At 41.0% G+C, this 24,033-nt stretch overlaps 1 protein-coding gene across 1 annotated transcript in view; it reads right to left on the reverse strand.

Moving 5' to 3' along the window:
* LOC116911550 (thrombospondin type-1 domain-containing protein 7B) overlaps window positions 1-24,033 on the reverse strand; it is an 852,321-nt gene that overhangs the window by 2,152 nt on the left and 826,136 nt on the right. The window contains exons 22-26 of the mRNA XM_032915540.1: window positions 11,536-11,681; window positions 4,686-4,845; window positions 3,317-3,490; window positions 3,114-3,209; window positions 838-948 (exon numbers count right to left, since the gene is read on the reverse strand). Coding sequence (XP_032771431.1) covers window positions 838-948; window positions 3,114-3,209; window positions 3,317-3,490; window positions 4,686-4,845; window positions 11,536-11,681 — 687 coding nt within the window. The remainder of the gene's footprint in view (window positions 1-837; window positions 949-3,113; window positions 3,210-3,316; window positions 3,491-4,685; window positions 4,846-11,535; window positions 11,682-24,033) is intronic.

Genomic DNA, 24,033 nt, shown 5'->3' on the forward strand with positions numbered 1-24,033 from the left:
AAGAAAATCCTTTTGTAAACAAAAAAAAAAAAAAAATTAACCTATCTTGAATAAGAAGAGTCACGAAATAGGACTGAGTGCCTAAATTACTTTCGTTGCATTCTTTTTAGGGTACACACACTACAAGAAGAAACCTGCCTCTTTAAGACATGCAACACAGCTTTAAAATATTATATATGCATTACAACTAGTAATAGCCACTAATTACCATACCATGCACATTTGACATCAGTTCCCAACAGAAGTATGTGGAAGGGATAGAAAGGAAAAAAACAAAAACAAAAATCCTGCTTTACAAAACAATGATATATGAATGTATGTGCATGTACCCCCCACAGCACATACTTATACACACACAGACAGACACACACACAGAGCTACATGTATAGGCACACAACATATACATATGCACACACACACACACACACAAACACACACGCACGCACAGAGACAAAGACACACAAGCGTTTTTTCCAGTCATTTTTTTAAACCTACTTTTTAGCAAACTAAAAACTCTATAAACATTGCAGTACCACAAATTTTACAAAATAAATGTTATCAAATAGGAACGACGACGAGAGCATATTTCCAAGCAGCACATGTTGAAAATGGAATGCATACATTAACTGAAACCAGTTGTTGGAAGATGGAGCATTAATTAGCTGAAGGTACGTTTAATAAGCTGCTGCCTTGCCAATTGTTGTTCTCCCTCCAAGTGTCTCTAGATGGCAATGTAGGGACATAAAATTGCTGCCTGGACTTAGCAGAGGTTTAGGACCCACTATATATATATATATATATATATATATATATATATATTCACTGAAATTATAATGCCTGTAGGAGAGCCCAGCATGTAACTCACCTGTGTGCAGTAGGAGAAAGGTTTCTTGCAAGCTGGAATGCATTGCCGAATAGCAGCAGGGCGTGCCTGAGGGGAACAGCCACCTACAAAGAAAATATCACTGTTATTTGCAGGCATATCTGTGATAATCATATTTAAAAGTTTGTTCTTCCTCCTCACACTGGGGACATAGTTACTGTTGATAACATCGTTATTATTTTATCACGGCTTAAATGCACACGTCAGCCATGTGCTACAACCCTAGCTTCGTCACCACTCCGGGATATGTTTCAAATGAGGCGTTTATAGTGTTTCCATGTTCATTGGCATCGAGAGTCTATCATGTGTCTGTAATTGAGGGCAAAGCCCGTGAACACCCAGATCAGTACAAGAATTGATGGCATCTCTATTTGTGTTCAAGAGTAGCAAACACAGCTGCTTAGAGATCATTCCATGCATACATTGTCTCTCCAATTCCTGGGAAACCCAGCTACGTAACTAGGCTGATTCCAAAGGCCATGTCACTCTTGCTCCAGGGGCCGCAGGGTCAAGCGTTGTGGCAAGGAGTTTTATATGAACCAGGCATAATAAACATACACAGTCACATATAAATCTCCCCCTTCAGCATCTGTGCAGAAGCAAAAGCATTAAGTCCTGGATGAACAGTCTGATGTCCGACACAGCACTTGCAGGTATCGTGCACATATCTGAGTAAGTAAAAGTGACATGTGTCTCAACAGCCTGAATTCCACCCATGTACAATAGTGGCTTTGCCTTTCTTGATTCAAAGTGGTAACAGACATTAAGTTTCAAGATAATTAGTTTGAGAAGTTGATGCACTTAAGGGTAGTGTTTAAACTGTATTTGTGTGATGTCAGTCGAATTTATAGGCTCTAGTCTTTGCAATGCAATATTTGGGAACTAATTACACTTTATGGTGTGGCAGCTAGCAGAAAGGCTTCAGGCTCAAGGCTATACAGGAAGTGTCAGGCTTAGACATATCTGGGGAATGAAGCAGCCAAGTTGTCACTACTGCTCAAAAAATAAGACAAACAACAGGCAACAAAATTCAAAACAAAACAAGACACAAAAACACTGTAGTCTGGAGGTAGCGCCTGGAGTTGAAACCTGGTCATGTGGATTTTGCTGGCGATGACCATAGAGTACCGCCCTATTTTACAATTATGTTTAGGGGGAAGACATCCACTCTTCAAACTGGTGGTCTCCAGGGAGGATTAACTCGCACAGATTATATAACATGCTTTTAGATTTTTAAGGGTGAAATTAGGCTCTAGTCATGCAATGCACTGAGAAGGTCCACTCGGCTATCAAAGCCCCCCACTCTGAAAGCTCTCTGCCCATGGTGGAGTAGGAGGCCATTTTGATTCCTGAGTAGGCATGCTTACAGAGTACTTAGTTTTAGCTAAGAAAAAGAGGTAGCTCAGTATAAATTACTATATGGTTTACACTATGGCTTAATACCAATAATGTGAAGGCATGTAAACAGGAGAAAGGGGGTGGCTGCGATTCTCCAGCCATTGTATACTTCTCCCAGTCTAGCATAAGGCTGTTTGTCAGTTGCAGTACTAAAGAAAAATCAATGTCAATTTAATTTGCTTTGACAAGAGGACATCAAAAAAATCTTTAAAATTATTGAGAAAGCCATTTGTACAATCAAATTGTACCCTCTTTTAAGAATAAGGAATCTTTCCTTCAGACTATTTTTAGGCATTAAGTAATCGCCCTAAGCAGGAAAACATTCAAAATCAGCCTGCAGTGGGTAAACATGAACATCTATAACATCTAAATGTTTTTGGGTTGCAGCATTAACACCAAACATTTCGGTTTTAAAATTGTATGTTTATCAACACTGAGAATCTCGGCTGCAGAGAAGAGGGTCCGGAAGCATGCAGGACTGGAGTTGCTTAGTGGGCTCCTCTCAGCGTGTGTCCTGAGGTGGTACGAGGTTTAACAGTTTAGAGACCACCATTTCAAACGAGCATGCATTTCCCTCAGATTTATCTGAGAGCATGAATTTGGGAGTATTTTATTGTGTTTGGACGGACCTGTTTGGCTTATGTATTTTATTATCTCATCACATAGGATTGTTTATTTCAAAGATGGGAGTGAGGGTCTAATGAAACCCTGCCATGCGGACCGTCTAAGCCGCCTGCTCTTCAACCTTGCTTCAATTAATAAGTGAATTCCTCCACAAAAGCATACTGGGAGAGCTCTTTGAAGTCTCCACATGAGTCTTAGAAAGGCATACCTGTGACATTAAGGCCGTCTGATCGCTGGCACCACACAGTCCGTTCGTTATTGTTCCAAAGACTTGCTTTCCATGTGTAGTGATAACATTTGCCACCTACAGGTGAATATGAGAACAGCAGTTCTGTCACCTCTCTCTTACCAACTACAGAACGAGCACCACCAGTCAGTGCTCGTTAAAGCACGGAAACATGGTCTAGGTACCTGCGCATGGCCGTGTTTCTAGAACCTGTTGGGGGCAGCTATCTTGATTCTCGAAAGACTGGATTATGAATGTCCTTGACCTAGATTGGCGGCCCGTGGTCTCGAAGCTTCTTCCGTCAATGCAGGTTAGCTCACATTTGCTCCACTCGGACCATGGGGTAATGTGGCAGTCTCCTGCATAGTCACGTAGTGCAGGGGGCAGGAGAAACACGGTGAGAACAGGTGCTAGACATCAGTGACAGGAATGGGGCATGCGAGGAAGTATGCAAGGGGGCATTCGAGGGGATATGCAAAGGGGCAGGTGGTAGAAGTGTAGAGACATGGGAAGGTCCAAGTATTGACAGGTTTTCCAGCCTAAAAGCACTAATATTGGTAAAATAATTTATAGTTTAGTTGAGGCTAGCAAAAGAGTGCAGAAATTAGATCGCTATAACTCTGCTTCAAGTCACAGCTGTCACACCTCGAGCATAATGTGGCTATTAGATAGGAGGTGGGGAAAATCTGGGAGGAGCTGGTGGAAGGAAAATAGCACCCAGAATATACTGTATGAAACAGATCCATTTTCAATAAAAGGGAAATAAAACAAAAAATTTAAAAAAAGGAGATATAAAGACTACAATGACTTAATTTTCAAAGACCAGTATAGCATTACAAGATGAATGGGCACAGAAACCATGGAAAAGATTACTTAAGTACCCTATGCATAGGCACATTGACTTGTCACTATAAGCATATGGGGTAGACAAATGGCACATAAATATAAACATTTGCATGTGAATGATGTACCCTTAAATCTACATGGGTGTATGTAACATGTAAATACACACAGGTATACACACATGCATATTGTATTGTAAGGTGGTATTTTGAGACCTTAAATTACTCAATGCAAGCTAAATTGCACTGTTAGTGTTAACATAAAGTAATCATCCTATGTTTCTAGCAATGGCCTTCATATCTACACAGAACCTGACTGTTTACAGAGTGAACTCCCAGGGTCCTTGCCTCACTCTTGCTTCTGTCTCCCAGGATCATCAATGTCAAGATCCAGTCAGCACTTTGAGTGTTGGGCAATGTGCAGACACTGACGGACCAAACCATTAACTAGATGCTGAATCCATTGCCCAGTGAGGCCAGTGAAATGAGATGGGATCCTAGCATAGTTTTTGTTTTCACAGTTAGTGCTGCTTCCCCCCCCACTCATTTTTTCCTTACTCAGCATCTTTTAAAATGTTACTAGACCCACAGTTCAAATGTGTTAAATCAAATAAGTAATTCAACATTGATATGGTAGTACTTGAAGGAAAAAAAATCAGCATAAATAAAAAAATAAACGAGATCACCGTTGGGGGCGCTGCTCATCGCACACCTGGGCAAGGCACAGAGCACAGCTGCTTCTGGAGTCCTTCTTGGAAGGGTACTTCTCCACACAGGGTGTCTTCCACTTGGACAGCTGTGTGGGATATTGAGCCATTATGGACGACACAGGAAAAGCTGCGCACCTGGACTCCTTCCCCACAATCTCCACCCTAAGAGAGGAAAAGGTGCCCCCAGAATTAGACAAATCTCAGAGTTGGGCTCCCCACGGAAACTCTAAGGATACACAGCAGCTTCCTTCTTTTTAGAATTCCCCCCCGACTGTTGACCACAAAGCATCACTGAATTTCAGGGGTTGACAAGAGAAGTGACATAGGAACACAAGCACTTGCTTTAGAATTTATGTCCCCAGAATAAGACCATTCACTTGGATAGAATTGCCAAAGTGAGAGAAAAATGCATAATTTGTCTCTGTGTCTATGAGAACATAGTCTGATGTACAATCGTCTCCCAGAGAACATGCACAGCCCCAGGGTATGAATTTCTCTTTAATTTTCCTAATTTTTTTTCTTTGCTGAATTTGATCCTTTTTTTTTCCCCCTTCACACAGATCAGGTTGGGATTCAAATAAAACTGATTTTTCTCTGTTGCTCCTCGAAGTGATTTTCCCAGCTTGGCTTCTGTCCTGAGTAAAATGCTCTGAGGATGTTTCAGGCTTGTGTCACACAGAAAGCTGGGCAAGGAGGGACATTCATACAGTGCCTCATAGAAACAGAAATGGGGAGTTAAAAGGCTTGGTGGTTATAGAGCCCAAGTGTCTTGTTCTTTCAGGTTTCGGCAGACACTCAGGAGATGGGTCTCTTCACCAGGGTTTTGATAAGGTGTTCACCTCAGAAGGTTGAGAATTTGAATGGTTTCAGCCGACAGCTTCCTTTGCTCACACATACCCAGGAGGCAAAGCTGGAGATGGAGCTTCAATGTAAAGGAGGTTCTGTGCCAGGAGGGCGGAGGGAAGGGTCAGATAGAACTGAAGCACAAAGAGGGAAGGGAAGCAAACCCAGGTAGTGCATTACACGCTGGATCCAGTGTCACAAACAACTGCGAATGTGTTGGGGGTCACTCATAATGTCTTCCAGATGTGGCATCCTGTACCTCAGTGCTACCCATAAAGCATGAAAGACCTGAGGTACAGCAGATGCATTTATGATGCCAGAAACTCTGTGAATCTGATCAGCGTTCATTCTGGTACCGGTTCTCCTATACAGCCATGTATAATTCATGTCCATTAAGTCCAAAAGCTGGCAGAGAGCTAGTTTTCTATTTCTTTGTGTTCTTTTGATTACTCTGTGTGTCTTTTCTGGGAAGCGGTGGGGCAGGGAACGGGACTATGTCTTCGTTTAGATATTGTGTATCTACAGTCATCTACCTGTAGGTGTAGAAACACAGCCCTCTACAGTAGAGACTTGTGTTTCATCCCCTCTTGGTCTTTTCTTTCTGCAGAGGATAGATATGGCGGTGTCTGGACCTTGGAGATGCTACAGCACTTACAGAAGCAGAAGTGCAAAAAGACAAAAGCATCAGTCAAAGTAGTCAGGATATCATTGGTTCTGGGCATGCAGTAGTAGGTGTCTGTCCCCTCATGGGCCAGCTGGCATTGGCCAGGCATGCTTGCACAAGCTTCAGGGCATCGAGGGAGCTCATGGTGCCTGCTAGAGAGAAAAGATGGCAGACCACCAGCTTGGGTGCTTTCCAGACAAGGCAAGTCAAAGATAATGACGTTCAATCGTAAGAGTTCAGTTAGCTGTAGTTAACTGTGATCCAAAGCATCAGATTCCAGATATAAACATCGTAAGTGCTTAACTTAGATCACTCTGAAGAACACGACGAGTTTCTTCTGCTCCATCGTGTCTCATACAAGATGTGAATCAACCCTTTTTGAACAGGTTCAGAACATTCCCACAGTCTATCTGCCAGTCACATGACAGTGCCCCTGGTCATCAGATCAAATACTCTGGTATAACAATGCCCGAGTTCTAGTAGGCTTTATTTATTTAACTGCGGTTCTAAAGAACAAGGAAATAATGTTTGCAACCTCCTGGGTCTATCTTGTGTTTCTTGTTCTATCCAACTTAGAAATAAACTTGATTACAGGTGTTAATGTATAGGAAAATTATGCTAAATGCTAGGTTCGATATTATCAGATTTCACATATCCTCTGGGGATCTTGGAGGATAAATAAAATGGTCAACCAGTAAAAAAGTGGGAGTTTCAACTTGGGGGAACAGCAGGTGAAGGCATAAAGAATCTGAGGCAGTATATAAATTGGCAATACCAATTTATTATTTATAACAAAACTTTATTAGAAAATAAAAACTTGATAGCGATTATAGTTGGTTGATTAAGGAGTCTGTCTGTTCATGCTACTTTATAACACAATACCTTAGGCTGAATAATTTGTAAGTGATGGATATGCACTCCTCATGGGAGCTTAAGATATTCAAGGTTAAAGTGCAAGTGGGTAGTTCATTATAGATGGGACTTCTTCATGTCCCCAGTAGTAAAAGGACAGCTGCCCCCTTGGGTCTGTCATGAGAACAGAACCTTCCCACACCCCCTACAGTTATCCCTCTTATGTTAGTAGCCAGTCTTATGAAGAGCAGAGTGAGATCCCAAACCGGATCTATCAAGGTCCTATCACTGCTTGGATCACTTCTATGGAATCCTTTATTTATGAAAAGTATCATAATTCTAGGCCTAAATGCCTTTTTGGAGAAAAAAGTTTAACATCAACCCACAGCATAACATTCAAAACAAATGTTCTAATAAAAACTCACTGCCAAAATAAACTAAAGTTCCTTTTTGGTGGGGAATGCTCCTTCATATAGCGTTTTGAAGATGGCTCAGCTGAGGTGCGTTTGTGCAAATGAATATTAGGACTTTCTATACTCGGAAACAAGTCTAAAGACGCTGCCGCAGATGTGGGCTTTGAAAGTCCTTGATACCTTTAACTGAGGGGATGAATCCGATGAGAGGCTCTTTTTTTGTTGTTTTGCATTTCCTATGGCAGCTTGTGTAGCAGTGCAGGAAACAAGTCTGCACGGGGATCATCTTAAAAACCAAGATAAACAGTGATCGGCTCCTGCTGTGTATCCTGGGATCAGCCCATATTCACCCTTAATCTCTTACACTTTTAAGGACAGCTACCATATGAAAAGAAATAAACATCAGAGTGACACCTTCATTCATGAAGCGAGCCCTCCCCTTGTGCAGAATTCACACGCTATGGTGGGGGAGGGCAGACCCCAGCTTATTGGAGCAAGGAGGTAAACAGGAAGTGTTCCCCAACACACTGCACTGCCTTGATCATTAGCGGAGTTTTGTATACATTGGATTTTCCCCTCTACCAGATGTCAACAGTCAGACGACACTAATAAACCTAACTACAGTTTCAATCAAATTTATGGTAACAAATACATTCCACTGAGCTCTTAATTTATGTTAGGCACTATATTTAGTATTTCATATACGTTACTTAAAAAATATCTGCAAGAATCAATGTTCTCCAGTTTCAGGTTTGATCATTGAAGAATTAAAATTTTTGTAAAAATAAAATACTTCCAGACTGAAATTGCATAGGTTGCTTTTCTTGTCATTATTTCTTATGGCATGTAACAAATGCTTGCATATCTCATATATCTTAATAATTAGCGAAAGAATTACTGAAGAAATACTAATGTATACGGGTAAATGAAGATATAGGTTATATGCAAATACTACAGCAATTTATATGGAGGATTGGAGCCTCAGAAGGTGTGAGAATTGATAGGAGGGCGTTCAGGAGTTAGCCTATTTGCTGCTAGCATAAGCTAGATGAGGAAATGACGCTCAGAGCGTTTAGATAATTACCAACGGGGGATACAGCTAAAATTTGCCAGAACTACGAACAATATTATGGTTGCTAGACTCTAGGGTCTCAACTCTTCAGGAAAAGATATTAGTGGCTGAGGAGCTTAGGTAGAGCTAACAGAATCTGAGGGTGTTTTCATATATATATATGAAAACATATATATATGTATATATATATATATATATATGAAAACAAATACAGTTTAAAAAGAGCAAAAAACAGAATAAAATAAAAAACATAAAATAAAGACCCCGCCATGCCATCAGAAACTCTCAGCTGCCACATTCCTCCATCTGGTGGATAAATTCAGTCCATTTTTTTGCTAATGCCTTTCTATGAAAAATAGAGGCAGACTTGTCACATCCACAGTGCCATTTGCAAGCCTCCATCATTGTTGCCTGACACTTCCCAAAGTCAAGCAGCCACTGACACGCTATTACCACCATCGGTGACAGACACCCAATGGGTTAGAACGTGTGCAGACAGGAGAAGCAGGGAACTGTTGGGGAGAGATAGTTTTCCGTTGGGTGAAAAGTCTGCATGTATTTTAATCAGCAATGCCAAAAACTTAGCAATATGTTTAAGAAAAGACACTTTAGTGACAAGATCCTGAGTATTTGCTTCACAAAGAATTAGCAGGCTTCAGGAAAGTCAGATACATCGGGAACTCAGGACAGTCAGCCCAGCAATTGTCCCTGAGTCCTTTCTTTTGTGGCTCTGCTATATTTATGCCTTTTTCCTTTGAGCTATTTTGCTTTTAAGTGTCTGATTTCATCCACCAGATGGAGGAAGGTGGCAGCCAAAAGTTTGTGATTATAGCATCTTTATTTTATTTTCTTGCTTTTTTTAAACTTTATTTTCATATATTTCATATATTGCATCTCCACTGCAGTTTCCCCTCCTTCCTCTCCTGCCAGTCTCCCCCTTCACCCCAGTCCCAATCCACTCTTCTTTCCTTTCCCTTCAGAAAAGGGCAGGCCTCCCAGGGATATCAAGCAAACATGGCATATTGAGTTGTAATAAGTCTAGGCACCTCACCTCATATTGAAGCTGGGCATGGCAGCCCATGGTCTTTCTGTTAGGGAATCCAATGAAAATACCAAGCCACAGAACTATAACATGTATTCAGAGGGGCTAGGTTAGACCCATGTAGGCTCCCTGATTGCCATTTCCATTTTAGTGAGTCCATATGAGTCTACATTTGTTGGGTCTGTGGGCTTTCTTGTGGTATCCTTGACTGCCCTGGCACCTACAATCTTTCCTCCCCCTTTTCTGCGGGATTCATTGAGTTCTGCCTAATGTTTGGCTGTGGATCTCTGCATCTGTTTCCATCTATGATTGCAGGGTCTTTAACCAGCTTCAGATCCACCTCAAACTCATTGGAAAGAGCATTGACTACCCCTGTGCAGGTAGGTACCCAAGCAAAAAGTGAACTACAGTAAGGACATCCCTACCAAGTGCTGGTGGCTAAGACTCACCCTGTCCAGAAATTGAAGCAGTTTTGCCATTTTCTGAGGCAAAAGCCAACTCTTGTTTCCATGGGTCCCTGGGCCTCTAAATCACTGCCGTAGCAGGGAAGCCACACTACCCAATACCCAGACCAATGCCACCGAGAGCCATGGTTACCGCTCATCTTTGTCCCTGTGGTTCTGCTAGAAGGTCAACATGAAAGTAAAAGCTTCCCTTGGGCATTTGCCCAACACGATCCTGCAAGACAAATTGCTGGACTCTATCAAAGACTAAAAGATTGCTGATACTTGAGAAGGAAAAAGGAAGTTACAAAGGCAGACAGAACAGGAGTGTATGCTGGGTAAGACTTGGAGTGTAGCCATTCTCTGTCCCGAGCCTCTCCCCCCTTTCACCCTCCACCTTCTGCTTTTGTTAACTCTTCCTGCCCTCACCCCATAACGGCTCCTTACACTCCTTATTTACTCTCTCAAAGTTGTCATAATCATAAAGGGAACTATTTTATCCTTTTTCTTGATTTCAGTCATTTCAGATAATACTTGAGATACCCAAAGACTTCAGAGAGATTTTCAGACAAGTAGACTTTGAGCTGTTAAGCTATTTCTGAGTCTATCAATCTGTATGACTATCTTATCTTCAAAACACAATACAAGACAAAACAGGAACAGGAAACAAGTGCCCCACATCACTTTGTTCCTCTGAGACCTGTTAAGAAACATGGGCATTTAATTTCAGCAGGATTACCAAGCTGCTGAACATGGCCATCCTGGCAGGGGCACTAAACATCTTTATGAGAATACTCTGGAGATTTCTTAATGCGTAATCAAAATTATTGTTGCCTAATTAAAATGTGCTTCAGAATATGAACCGAAGGATAAACTACTAAAAGACAGAAATAGAGAAAATCAATGCACCCTTCCTTAAGTCGGAAGCCAGAGAGGATACACAGTAGCAGATCTTTGCTGATCAAGCAGAAGCTCAGGGCCTGTGACATACGATGATGTCATTAAGCATTTATATCTCAGGCCAATAAAACAACAATTATTGAGGAAAGGGTAGTAACCTTGGTTAGCGTAATAAAGTTAGAATATAGCTTTCATCCTCTCGTCATCTTCTGTCCATTTGCAAGGCATTGCCAAAGCTGAAAGTTAACTTTTAAGAAACACAATCCGAAGCAAGCTGTGCTTTTCTACAGAGTCAGGGTTTTGCTTAATTAAAGAATGCTTTGATATTCTCAGCGAGCAAAGAAATAAAAACCACAGAATTCTCGAGGATGCTGGAGAGATTGGCAGTTTCGTGACCTAGCTTATTATAATCAGTGCCTAATGAATGGCTGTTTAGACTCTTAGCAGTGCCACTCTGTGTGAAACTAACTCACTTGCCTGCATTTTCCCATGTTCTCCGTTGTGTTAAAAATAACATGTGCCCAGAACCTGGTGCTGTGTAATTTATCCAATCACTGTACTTGATGACACAAGTGCTTTACATAGACTGAGAAGCATTCTCTAAGTGTCATGGCATGACCTACCTCCAATTTACATGCAGACCAGTTGCCTAGGACCCAGCTATAGCAGGGTGTCACTGGGCAGGGTTTCTGCTGGGTGAGTTCTGTGGGGCATCGTCGGCCTTCTCCTTGGGTTGGCATAATGATAAATCGAGTCCGGCTCATTCGACCTAGGATAATAAGGGAGGTGTTAGCTATAGGTTAAAGTTTGGCTTGGAAATGGAGGGAAGAATTGTTGTGGCCTTGTACATTTAAGTCTTCATTATGTGACACTCAACTCTGTCCTGCCCCATTCACTGTCTGGTTTCTGCCATTTCAGTTTAGATTTCTAGAGACATAAACTAGACTCAAGATTGATGTTTCAAAAGGCCCGAAAGTTTTCCCATCTTTACATCAGTTTTCAGGTCTGAATTCTGTATCTGTCAAACAGGCTGATTTTATAAATGATGTAATACAAATTTCCCTAACAAATATTTATTAATCTTTATTGTGATCACGATATCTTGCCATGCATTAGCTACAGTGGTAAAATAGCATATATCTTCTGCTGCTAACTGAGGTACAAATAGACAGAAATAGCAAAAGGAGTATCTCCTTTTGTCTGTTCGGGTCTGAATTAGTGAGGTATGAATACCACAAAAACCAAGTTACTCTAAGACACTCCACAGGAGGGTCACTTCTCAAGGGTCTCACAGTTTTCCTCAGTTAATTTGACAATTTTCCAAATGATTGTGGATCCGTTTATTTCTTCCTTCACCAAGCACAAGGAAAACTGTATGTTGGCTTGTGCCATCATTGGTTCCTGTAATGATGCTTAAATGTATATATATTCAAACAGAGGTACTCTATGTCACAATGAAATAAAAGGGTGGATTTATGAGTGGCTAAGGAAATAACAGTGTCTCTTCCCATCACAGAAGTACTTCCAAGATAAGCTTAACAGAAATGTGAATGGAGGGGCACAAACTGTCCAGTCAAGTCCCTTCTTCACTTTCCATGGCCCCCTCATTACTGGTTTTCTTACTGATGAGTATGAGACACATTTAGTTTAATTATTATGTCATACAATTTATCTTATTTGTGAATACGATATTTCTTTGTTACAGAGTGAACTATGTTAGTGTATTTGACACTTGTTAAAGAAAAATCAGTTTTTATGGGAGTATGCACTGAAGCATCGCCCCATGGTAGCATGAATCAGAGACAGTCTTCTTGAGAGGTTGAACTTGAAACAGAAGGGCTATCAGCAGATGGGCTGTGAGGAGAGAGTGCTGTGTATGGAGGGGCAGGGGTGACCAAATCTGAGGATCTGGTGCTAGAAGAATTGAAGGAAAGATCTAGAGAAAATGCTGGGGTCTTTTAGAAAACATGAAAGATCCTACACATATATCCAAAGAGAAAGAGGACCATGTTTTTCTAGCTTTCTCTTGGAAGCCCGGGGTGGCATACATTCATAGGACCAGGTCACTGTCAATCAGAATATTTTCACAGATTTGGTGGCCAAATAAATCTCCCTTTGAAGAAACTTGAAGAAACCAGGTAGGTCCTGAGAATCTAAATTCCTTGGTGGTTGAGCCCCATCACTAACATTATCGTACTCTCTATACATTAAGTACTAATTGAAAGGGGCACTGATTGAGAGGGCTGGGGTATAGCTCCGTGGTAGAACACCTGCCTAGAGTGTGTAAAACCTTGCATTGTCACAAAAAGATAGTGTCACTGAAAATCCCCAGTTGATTATGTGCTTATTTTTTTTTTATAAAAGCTATATTACATTAGGTTATCTAAAATGTATGATAATATTATCAAGGAACTTATTGAAGTGGTATCATGTACTTGACAATATTCTAAACAACTTATCTGTTCTTACCCATATAATCGAACATTCCCAGAAAAAAATTTATCTGTCTGTATTACAAGAAAAATAAATCCTTAAAGCACAGGAGTCAGTTGTCTAAAGTTAAACACGAGAATAAGAGTCATAACTAGGATGTTTCAGCTACGCTCTCTGGTTGAAACTGCAAGAGATTGGGAGCTAACTACAGAGGACAAACTTTGTTCCATTTGACAAAGGACTTTGTGTTGGCGATGACATGGAAGTGTTGAATTACTGTGCATCTTGAGCACCCCTGTATATGCATTTAGACCTTTCCCAGACCATTAAAATCAAGGTATAAGTCAGGCATCGTTTATAAACTGCTATTCATTATAGCCTATGAACACATTTGGTTCAAGATGTCATATATAATTTGATCAACATCTTCACAAGTTTAAATTTCCTGTCTATGTTATTGGGCAAAATACATATTACCTAATGTATCATAGTTGTATTGCTTTCTGGTTTTGTAATTATATTTATGATGTAATGATAAAATATTAGATTTTATCATGAACAGATAACTCTGGGCTTGTTCTCAGTTTGATGGTATGCTGATGGCCAGTGGTTTAGAATGATTTTATTTATTTCCATTCAAGTGACATGTATGTTGTAGATGAAAGTGGAAGAAACCTAGTAAGTGCAAAGGGAAAATGAATGGGGTTACAGGTGATGCAAATAGAAAAGGAGAGGGGATGGGGAGGGAGGTTTAAGTGGGGAAAGAGATGAGAGAGAGGAGGAGTTAGGGAAATAACTAACATGTAGGATGTTTGAAAGACCATTTGGAAAGCTACTATTTTATCATCTGCACACACACACACACACACACACACACACACACACACACACACACACACACTGTATTTATATCCATAGAAAACTGTTCAATTAAAGTTAATTTACACAGCAGAAGCACTCCTCCCAGAGCCCTAGGTTGTCAAATAAAAAGCTTAGTTCCAGATGTGTGGTTCCTTCCTTCCCTTGAGTTCTTGGTTATTTGTGTCCCAGAGACACCCCTAATAATACAGATTACTGCCACTCTTCTTAGTTGCCTGAGAGACCCGGATGTTAAGATCTTATTACTGAAGAAACTACACCCATTGGCTTTAGAACAATGGAGAAATGGAGTTGGTACTGATCAGGGAGCTTCATCCTAGTAGGTTAGTTTCCATAGTAACAGAAGGTGCTGTGTATGCTAGGGGAGCAGGGAGATAAGACACCAACAGTCTTACTCAACTGCAAACATGAACTACAATAGTGACCAGTGTGGTGAGTCATCCCCAAGGGGTGCAATACTGGCATGAATGTTACAGGAGCTTCACAACCACTTTCTGATTGGATTTCAGGCCCACTCCATGGGAGGAAACATACACCCCACACTGTAATTCTGGCCAAGAACCAATGTTGAGTGAGCTTTTATGGGCCCAGATTATTCTGCTAAAGGAACATAGATCTCTGTACCCATAGATAAGCGAATCTCTCATACCTTATCACAATGAAGATCTCAAGTGGATTGTGGTGGTTAATGCTGAAACTCTCAACTGATAAAAGTGCATTGAATAAAAGTTAGGGAAGTGTTCAACCACAACTCTGACATCTGTATACACCTTGCTCTAAAGATCATGGATCCTAAGAGAATGATAACAGCCAGAGGTTAAGGAGGACCTGAGTGAAACAGTATTTTCTCGACATGATAAGCCCTCTACCTTTATCAACTTTGAGTGGCAGTGGTGGCCTCCACAAAATCAAGCTAATTGATATTCTAGCAGGGAGGAAGGGTATGCCTGAGGAACTATGGATGGTTTCTAGGGGAGGGAGAATTATTTTTTCTGAAGGGTGTGTTTCCTGTTAGGTAAAACTTGCTCTGGTAATAGACTCATATTATGCAGTTCAGATTGTACTTGTGAGTTTTAAAATAAAATAAAGAGCATATGAGGTGGGGGGGCTGAGGAGGTGGGAGCGGATGGGAAGCATTATGGGGAGGAGGTAGAGGTGGGTTCAGAGGTCCTGTGAGGAGGAAGGGTTGGAAGGCATTATGGCAATGAAGAGGGCAAGAGTGACATTGTATAACATTCTCAAAAAATTAGAGTATTATAAACAATGACATTGTTAATTTTTAAACAATGAAACCCTAAGGCCAGTCATCGAGAGTATAACCATAGGGCTTACCCTCTTTTTTGCTACTCAGATACAAAAATAAGATTTTCAAGTGTGGCCATCACTAGGAAGAAGCATATAGTCAATCTTTAAGTCACCTTGTTCTTCGAGGTTGTTTAAGGTTCAGCATAAACACTTCTAGTTAAGACAGGGAAGCATGAACGGACTTGGAGATTCTCACCTTCTAAGATCCTCATCTTTCATTATGCCACTTTTTTCTTTTGAAGCTAGGAATACTTTTATTATATTGAATCGTTGATGAGTTCCTACCAGTAAAGGTTCACCAATTCTGAACTTTCAAATTGAAAACGGAGCAAGAGGAAATGCGGATGGCTCCACAATGCAGGCTTGGTCTTCCAGTCAGAGTGATCTGATCCAGGCCTCTCAGGATCCACTTCAGACTGGATAGAACCCTCAGCCTCACCAGTATCTCTTAGCAGCGATTCTTAGAGGCCACGAGCAATGGGAGTTTTGACAACCTGGTTTATGATTATGAATCTTGCTGGGGGAGGGAAAACGTGGAGGATATAGTCAAACCACAGGAATTAAAAATCACAGCCAGGATGGAGGGAGAAGATTTAAAAGCAGCTGAGGCAGTGTGGGAAGAAACTGGGCATGGCACCAGTCATCTGCAGTTGGAAATAATTCTTTCAAATTAACAGCTAGAAAATGATGACTGTATGAAGGTCCTCTGAGCATGAATTTCCTGTTCTGTAAAATAAAACTAAGAATACGGAAGGGCCTTATTATCTGAGGGTAATTCAGGTTGGGGAAAATGTCATTTAAAAGTGAGCCACTTTTAAATGGAAACGAAATTATTTTTAATAAGTACTAAAAAATGTTTAAAAGGGATTCTCTTTCTGGAACTTAGAAGCCTGTAACTGAGTTTATCCAGTGCCAAGTGCCATACAGATCATAATTATGACTATGTGCTCACCATCAGGATAAAGAATAAATCAGCCATGCAGGTTTCTTACATAAGTTCCTGATTACACTATGGAAATCCATTTTCCACAACTGGTATTTGTCGCATGATCACAAAGTCTTTGATCTTTCAGTCACTTTTTCGTGCCTTGGCCTCCTTTGAATATTCAATGTGAAGACCACCCTTTTAATAATGCCTTTGCTGTGGGTCCTCAGTCCACCTGCAGCTAGGAATTGATTAACACATTCTCTGACCAGTGGTAGAATGGTGCTAGCAGAAGGCGGCTGTAGAAAGGAGAATGGATTTTATAAGCTCATGAACAACTTAAGGTTGTGAAACATATAGAGACCTAGACATCTGTATCAAGAAGACTAGGGTGCAGGATACTCAGATGAGGAGAATAAGCTAGGGATACCTCACACTTACATGAACATCCTATGAGGTATCTAAAATAACACTTATTCAAGTGTTTACATTTTGAACTTTTACGATTATAATATAATTACAACAATTCTCCCTTCTTTCCTCCCTTCAAACCTTTCCTCATACCCTTCCTTGGCCTCTTTCAAATCTAAGTCTTTTTTCATTGGTTATTGCTTATATAGTATATAGATCTACATATATATTCCTTTTTTTTTTCTATTTTTTTTTTTCTTCAGGAGCTGAGGACTGAACTCAGGGCCTTGCGCTTGCTAGGCAAGTGCTCTACCACTGAGCTAAATCCCCAACCCCTACATATATATTCCTAAATATAACCTTTCTCAGTCTGTGCCATCTTGTTTGTATATATGTTTTCTTGAATATTCTTTTATATCACTTCTAAGGATGAGCCTTCAAACAGGTCTGTGATGGATTCCCGCAGCCCGCTGCCTGTTGTTTCCTGTATCATATTGCTTATGGGGTGTCCACAGTTATAAAAATCCGTAACCTGCCACACTCCTTATGTTCTGGCGGGGTTTTCTGGGTAACAGGAAAGGGTGCTGCCATATGTATCCCACGCTTCCATAGTGACAAGGGGGAATTTCCTTGAGCTTGCCTTCTCTTGCTTGGACTTATGTTCCTCAATATAAGCATAAAAGAAGATTTCCTTTTAATAACAATTGTCTCACACAAAGAGAAAAAAAAAATCCAGCAATTGCCCATTCTGCCTGTCCAACTGGATCTCAGTGGTCATCATGCTCTCTCCTGAAGCAAGCTTCAACTAGGAATTCTTCTGGAGTCTAAAGCAAAGCTGCAGAGTTAGCCGTTTTGGGTAACTATAGACAGTTTTGATGTGATTCAAGAAAATAACATGGTGGGTAGTGTTTGTATAGGTAAAGGGATGATAGAAAGTGAGAATAACAAAAAGAGCTTTGACAACGATGTCTATGATCCTCCAACGGTTAATTATAAAAACCATCTGAGCAACACACATGAATCCACTGACCAATGCCTGTGCAGAGTGTGTAGCCATGGAGAGAGACTACCGACGCAGCAGTGGAGCATGAAGTGACCTGGCCTTCGAATGTGCTTACTAATATTTCTACTTCCCTCACAATGACACACTATTTATTTTTAATATGAATCATTTAAGCATACACTGCAATCATTGGTGTGGTATGCTCATCCAGAAGCTGAAATCACAAAGGAGCTAGCCAATTAACATCTGTAATAGGGGACTGTGCCGCAAAAATCAGGGTAATAGTAGTCTTTCTGTCTTTTTTTTTTTTTTTTTTTGGAGCTGAGGACCAAACCCAGGGCCTTGCGCTTGCTAGGCAAGCGCTCTACCACTGAGCTAAATCCCCAACCCCAACAGTGGTCTTTCTTGATGGCCACCAAAACAGTAGATTATTGAATAAAGAGCTTCCACTTTCTACTTCCTCCCTCTGCAGAGGGACTCTTCGTTTTGACACCTGCTTATTTATTCTTGCTCAAGAGCAAACCCTGGCAGGTGATAAGATAATGAGAGAGAAGCAGATGGTCACGTGCACCTTAACTTTCACCATGTTTCTTTGGAGTTAAGGCGTGCCCTTGAGAAGCTCATCCCTGGGAAAGCACTCCTTCCTACTGAGAGAAGGCGAGGGTCATGGCTATCATGGGCTTTGGTACAGCGGTCGTATGTCGGTTCTTCTTCAGCTTCTTTTCCTTGCTTTGCTTCCCTTCCCCTCACAGTAACTCTCTAGTCTACATTCCTTCAGCCCACAGAACAAATCACTTTGACAGGACCTCTACCTGGGGCTGCATTTCTGGAACACTCATTACCATTTTTCTTTAAGGCATGATTAATTGAAGCTTGAAGTGACATAATCTTCGTAGAATCATGATCAATGCTGTAACACAGGGTTGCTTCCCTCCAAATGCATGTGCTTTCTCATCTGGCCCTTGTCATGTGCGTTGGGTACTGTAGTTCAGTTGTTAGGCGTTTGAGATTGAGGCTGCATTTAGCCTTGTCCTCGGAATTCCTATGACCTTTGCACAAAATTCATACACTTCATAGTTTCTCTCAGCAAAACCTAACTTACAGTAACATGCCTGGGCCCCTCTCCTGTGGAAACTATTTATGCATGTTTATGTACTCACTCCAGTAAATAATCGAGAGTAGTACAAAGTGTCACTGCATATGAAACACTCCATTTCAAGCAGGTGGTCATGGACTACAATATAATCAAAGCTGTTCTTTTAACAAATATCACCTGCGATTTTCATGTAAATTTTAAATGTAGACATTGCTGGGAAGGAATTTGGGAGTAGGGTTAGTGTCTGATGATACAGAGAAGTTTCAGTGCTTAGCAGTGATTTACAAGCAGCTCTTGGCCATGTGCTGGGCTTTGTTAGAGATGAAAGACGAGGGAATAAGTCTTCAACTCGGAGCTGCAGCCCAGAGGCTCGAACTCCAGAGAAATTCTCTGGGTCATCTGAAAATTGCTTCAAGTTTCCAGACATCTTTTATCCTAGCGAACACCCAACTCGGAAAAGATAAAGACCGCAGAGTCTGCCCGAATCCAGATGGCTTTGGTCTCAGCTAGGATCATCTGTCTGAGAGAGAGGCTAGTTACTGGGGGAAGGAATCAGACCATTTAGAGGTCAAGACAGATCGTGGTATCAGAAGGGGTTTTTGAATGGAGGATGATTAAGTGCCGTTACGATCCACTTCGTTGTCGGAGCTCCAGGCTTTTGGAGGTACAGTGTGATTTAAACTGCTTACCTACTGTTCAGTCCTCAACCATCGCAGCAACTTTGTGAGTACGAATGAAAGCTGGCATGGCCCTATAACGCACATAAACTGTGTAAGTACTGAAAGGAAGAGATCCCCGAGGGCCCAAGAGAAGGATTTTTAGCAATCTTGGAGCTAGACTGTCCATTCTTTTCTGGAGAGACCATCAGGGCCATTAATTTCTTGTCTATAATGTTAATATTTACCATCCTAGAAGACAGACGAGACATCGCATAATATCCGGGAGAGTGCATTCAGAGGGATCTCTTTCTTCTTTTTTTTTCCAGAAAAAATATTAATTCTTAGAGAATTTAATAGGATGTGTTTTGATTATATTCATTCCTCTTCCTATTTTTTAAAGCACACATGTGCCCATTTTCCAAGCTGAGAGTTCCTCTGCTTATCCTGGAATATATGTGTATATTATAATAATTTTCATAAAGTGGTGTAGCATCGAACCAATATCACAGGCGAGAAGGTAACTCCAGAATACCAAATGTAAGGGGCTATCAGCAGGACAAAAGGGGTCTTGGAGCCACCTGCATCCAGGTTCAAATGCAGCCTCTGCAGCTTACACACTGTATCTCTTCGGTGACTCTGTTACAACCTATTACCCAGTTCCAAATCAGGAGAAAATATCATGCAACCATTAGGAAAATGTTACTAAGACATGTCTGGCATGGATAATTGTGTTCTTGACCAAGGAGTATTGAAAAGAGGAAACCACACTGATACTTCCTCATTTTATAGAATAAAATTGCATGAGCCTCGAAAAAGACAAGTTAGCCTTACAGTGCTTCAACATTTGCCTTTGGAAAGGCAGGCTGTGAAAGCAAGGTCCTGGGTCTTTGTGCCCGGTCTTTTTCATTCTTGTAGGCAGCTTCCTGACCTCCTGTCAGAAGAACCAACTATTCCATAGACTGATTCTGAATTATAACAATATACTATATATATTACATATATATAATATAACTATTAGTCTTGTGCCTAGTCAAGAAATCCACACCGGTCAAATTTTATGCAAATCCTAAGGTAAAGGTTACTGACTTGCCTAGACATCTTGAAATATAATAATAATAATAATAATATAATAATAATAATAATAATAATGATAATAATAATAATAGTAGTAGTAGTAGTAATAATAGTGATAATAATGATAGTAATAACAAGAAGAAAAGTTCTCATGCTTTCAAACTCATACAAAAAGTATTACTTTTTCATTATGGTCTAAGATAGATGGAAAAAAATTACTTGCCATCTGGGAAATACAAGAAGAAGGCTGTATTATATAGTATAGAAAAATAATATCAAGTCATATACACTGAATGGAAAAGTATAAAATGGTAAAAAAAAAAAAGGAAGCTCATATTCTGAAATTAACATTTTTAGAGTCTTATTGGTTAAGTGATAATTATGAATAATTCATGATATGCTAAATTTAGGGAGCTCTGTATTCCACTGAGCCGACGAGAACTCAATAGACAAAGAACACGGCTAATCCAAATATTAAGCTCGTCTATTACTAGCTTTGATCTCGGAGAGCTATCTAAAAAGATCCCTCCGAGAAGCCGAGGATCAGCCTCTCTCTAACCTGAAAGAAAATTGGATTCAAACTGTTCTGACCTTGAAATCTTTAACACAATTAAAACCGATGTGACAAGCTCCAGGTGTGCGTTAAGGAGGCGGCACATGAGCTGGGAAGATAAAGTCAGAACCCATTTCGAAATTTCCCTCAGATCAATGCCATTCTGTGAGTTTGATAGTGAAGCGTGGCTCACTGGGCCAACAACCCGGCGAATTCATAAACAGAGGTAATTGTGTGAACTTCTGCGTTTGATACGGCAGTCAGCCCAGAGCTGCAGGTGCAGAAGGCTGACTCTCAGGTAACTCCCTCACCCTCTTTAATGTGCCTGTGTATACTTTATCTCATCCTACCTCTCTGTCCCCTGGCCACAATCGGCAGGACAAAAGACCGGCTCACACAGAAGGCAGACGCGAGCAGACTGCTCAGCAGAGGCGAGCCTGTCCGCAGATATTTCCCAATGATAGCATGTAACCTTTCCAGCTCGCAGAATAAGTTTGTGCCGTGCAGACTTGTATTTGATGGGTGCTGACTGTTTATTGTTTCCAGGCTGGGGCATGTGAGGATGACGGCATGACTTCAATACAGAATTTTCACAGTTTGGAGACAAGACAAGGGAGCGCCAAGGTTGCAGTAGGAAGGCTCAATGGTGGGGAAGTTGGAGGCTGGTGAGGTGTAACTCTAACCATCATTCCTTCCGCACAGTCTGAGGGAAGGTGCTTCGGAAGCCAGAGGTCACATAGGAAAGTCCTCTGTGTACTGTGCAATCTACTCATTTATTTAGCTATCAAATTGAGACCAGGTTCAAGCATATATAAATGGAATGATACCGTCGTTATATTTCTGTCCATGGGTTATAACCTAAAGCCTTTTGTAACCTAAAAGGATGTCAAAACAGCTCGTGGAATTAAATGTTGAACATCTTTGGGATGGTATCCTAGTTTTTTTTTTTTTTTTTTTTTTATCTTTATTAACTTGAGTATTTCTTATTTACATTTTGATTGTTATTCCCTTTCCAGTTTCCTGGCCAACATCCCCTAACCCTCCCCTCCCTTCTATATGGGCTTCCTCCCCATCCTCCCCCCATTACCACCTCCCCCAACAATCACATTCACTGGGGTTCAGTCTTGGCAGTCAAGGGCTTCTCCTTCCACTGGTGCTCTTACTAGGATATTCATTGCTACCTATGAGGTTGTAGCCCAGGGTCAGTCCATGTATAGTCTTTGGGTAGTGGCTTAGTCCCTGGAAGCTCTGATTGGTTGGCATTGTTGTTCATATGGGGTCTCAAGCCCCTTCAAGCTCTTCTAGTTCTTTCTCTGATTCCTTCAATGGGGGTCCCATTCTCAGTTCAGTGGTTTGCTGCTGGCATTCGCCTATGTATTTGCTGTATTCTGGCCGTGTCTCTCAGGAGAGATCTACATCCGGTTCCTGTCTGCCTGCACTTCTTTGCTTCATCCATCTTATCTAGTTTGGTGACTGTATATGTATGGGCCACATGTGGGGCAGGCTCTGAATGGGTGTTCCTTTTGCCAATGTTCTAAAATTTGCCTCCCTATTCCCTGCTTCACTCCTTCTTTAAAAGGGGAACAAGAATACCCTCGATATCACTAGTTTTAAGGCACAGCTTTGCTATTTAACTTGGGCACAATACCAACTCCCCAGTGTCGCCCTCTCCTGACAGATTCTTGTAATTTTCCACCAATTTTAGTTTTACTATACCAACTAGTATTCCTGATTCCTGGGTTGGTCACATCGCTTGTCTTTCTACTGGGGTGCTGGGTTTTGAAGTTCATGTCAACATCTTACCTGTTTGATGCAGTTTATTCTGAGTTCTTGGGAGGGGCCTTATACTCATTGTGCCCAATGAGTAAAATACATGATGTAATTTATTTCTCCCCTTGACAGAAAGAGGAGACATCAGGAGATACCAGGATAGTAGGCATTAACCTTCCAAACCCTTTTCACATGACCAGAGGAATGTCTGAACACAGCCACATCTTAAATACTGGCAGGTTTTCCGGATGTCAGGGCTGTGGACAGTTTTTAAAGTGTAGTTTAATACCTTGCAGGTTAGAACATAAAGCTAGCTACAGATCAAGAAATAACATCCCCAAGGAACTATTTCAATTTATGAAAAATTAGCTTGAATGGATACCTAACTGATTCTATACGTGCAACAATGTGGTTTAGAAAATAGCTTTCCTCCTGAAAATTTGTATTTGTTTATTTTTCTGTGGGGCTTGGAAAGTTAAATTTAGGCTGCAGCCAGACTTCTCCAGAGTTCTCCAACAGTGGGACTCAGGTTTGGGATGGTTGTTTGTCGGTGTCTAATAGACAATTTCAGTGTGATTGGTCCTCTTCATTAGCAAAACTGCTTGTACGTGTAAAGCGACATTTTCACACAAAACATCTGCTTTGGCGTTTTACATATAATGGCGAAGTGTTAGAATGTCAGGATGAGCTGCCATTTTTCAATGACTTGATTCAGTGACACAGGCTTTTCAGGAAAAAAAATCCACAAGATTATAAGTGACTCCACCTGTTAGACGCGTTCTTGGGTGTGGAAAATAAAACAACTTTGTTGCTTATGTTGAGAGAAAGAAAAAATATCCAGTGAGAGGGTTGGGCTGCCTTCAGACTCAAGATCCAGTTGCAAACTCCTCTCCCCTTTGAACTTACTTATGGCCTAGAATCTCCTGGAGGCAGACAAATAACGGCTGAAATCCTTCCTGCAATCCATGAAGTGTGCTTCATTGGGACAGAGGAGACTAGACCATCCAGCAAGG

Source organism: Rattus rattus, chromosome 10 (assembly GCF_011064425.1).
Source record: "Rattus rattus isolate New Zealand chromosome 10, Rrattus_CSIRO_v1, whole genome shotgun sequence".
Lineage (NCBI taxonomy): Eukaryota > Metazoa > Chordata > Mammalia > Rodentia > Muridae > Rattus > Rattus rattus.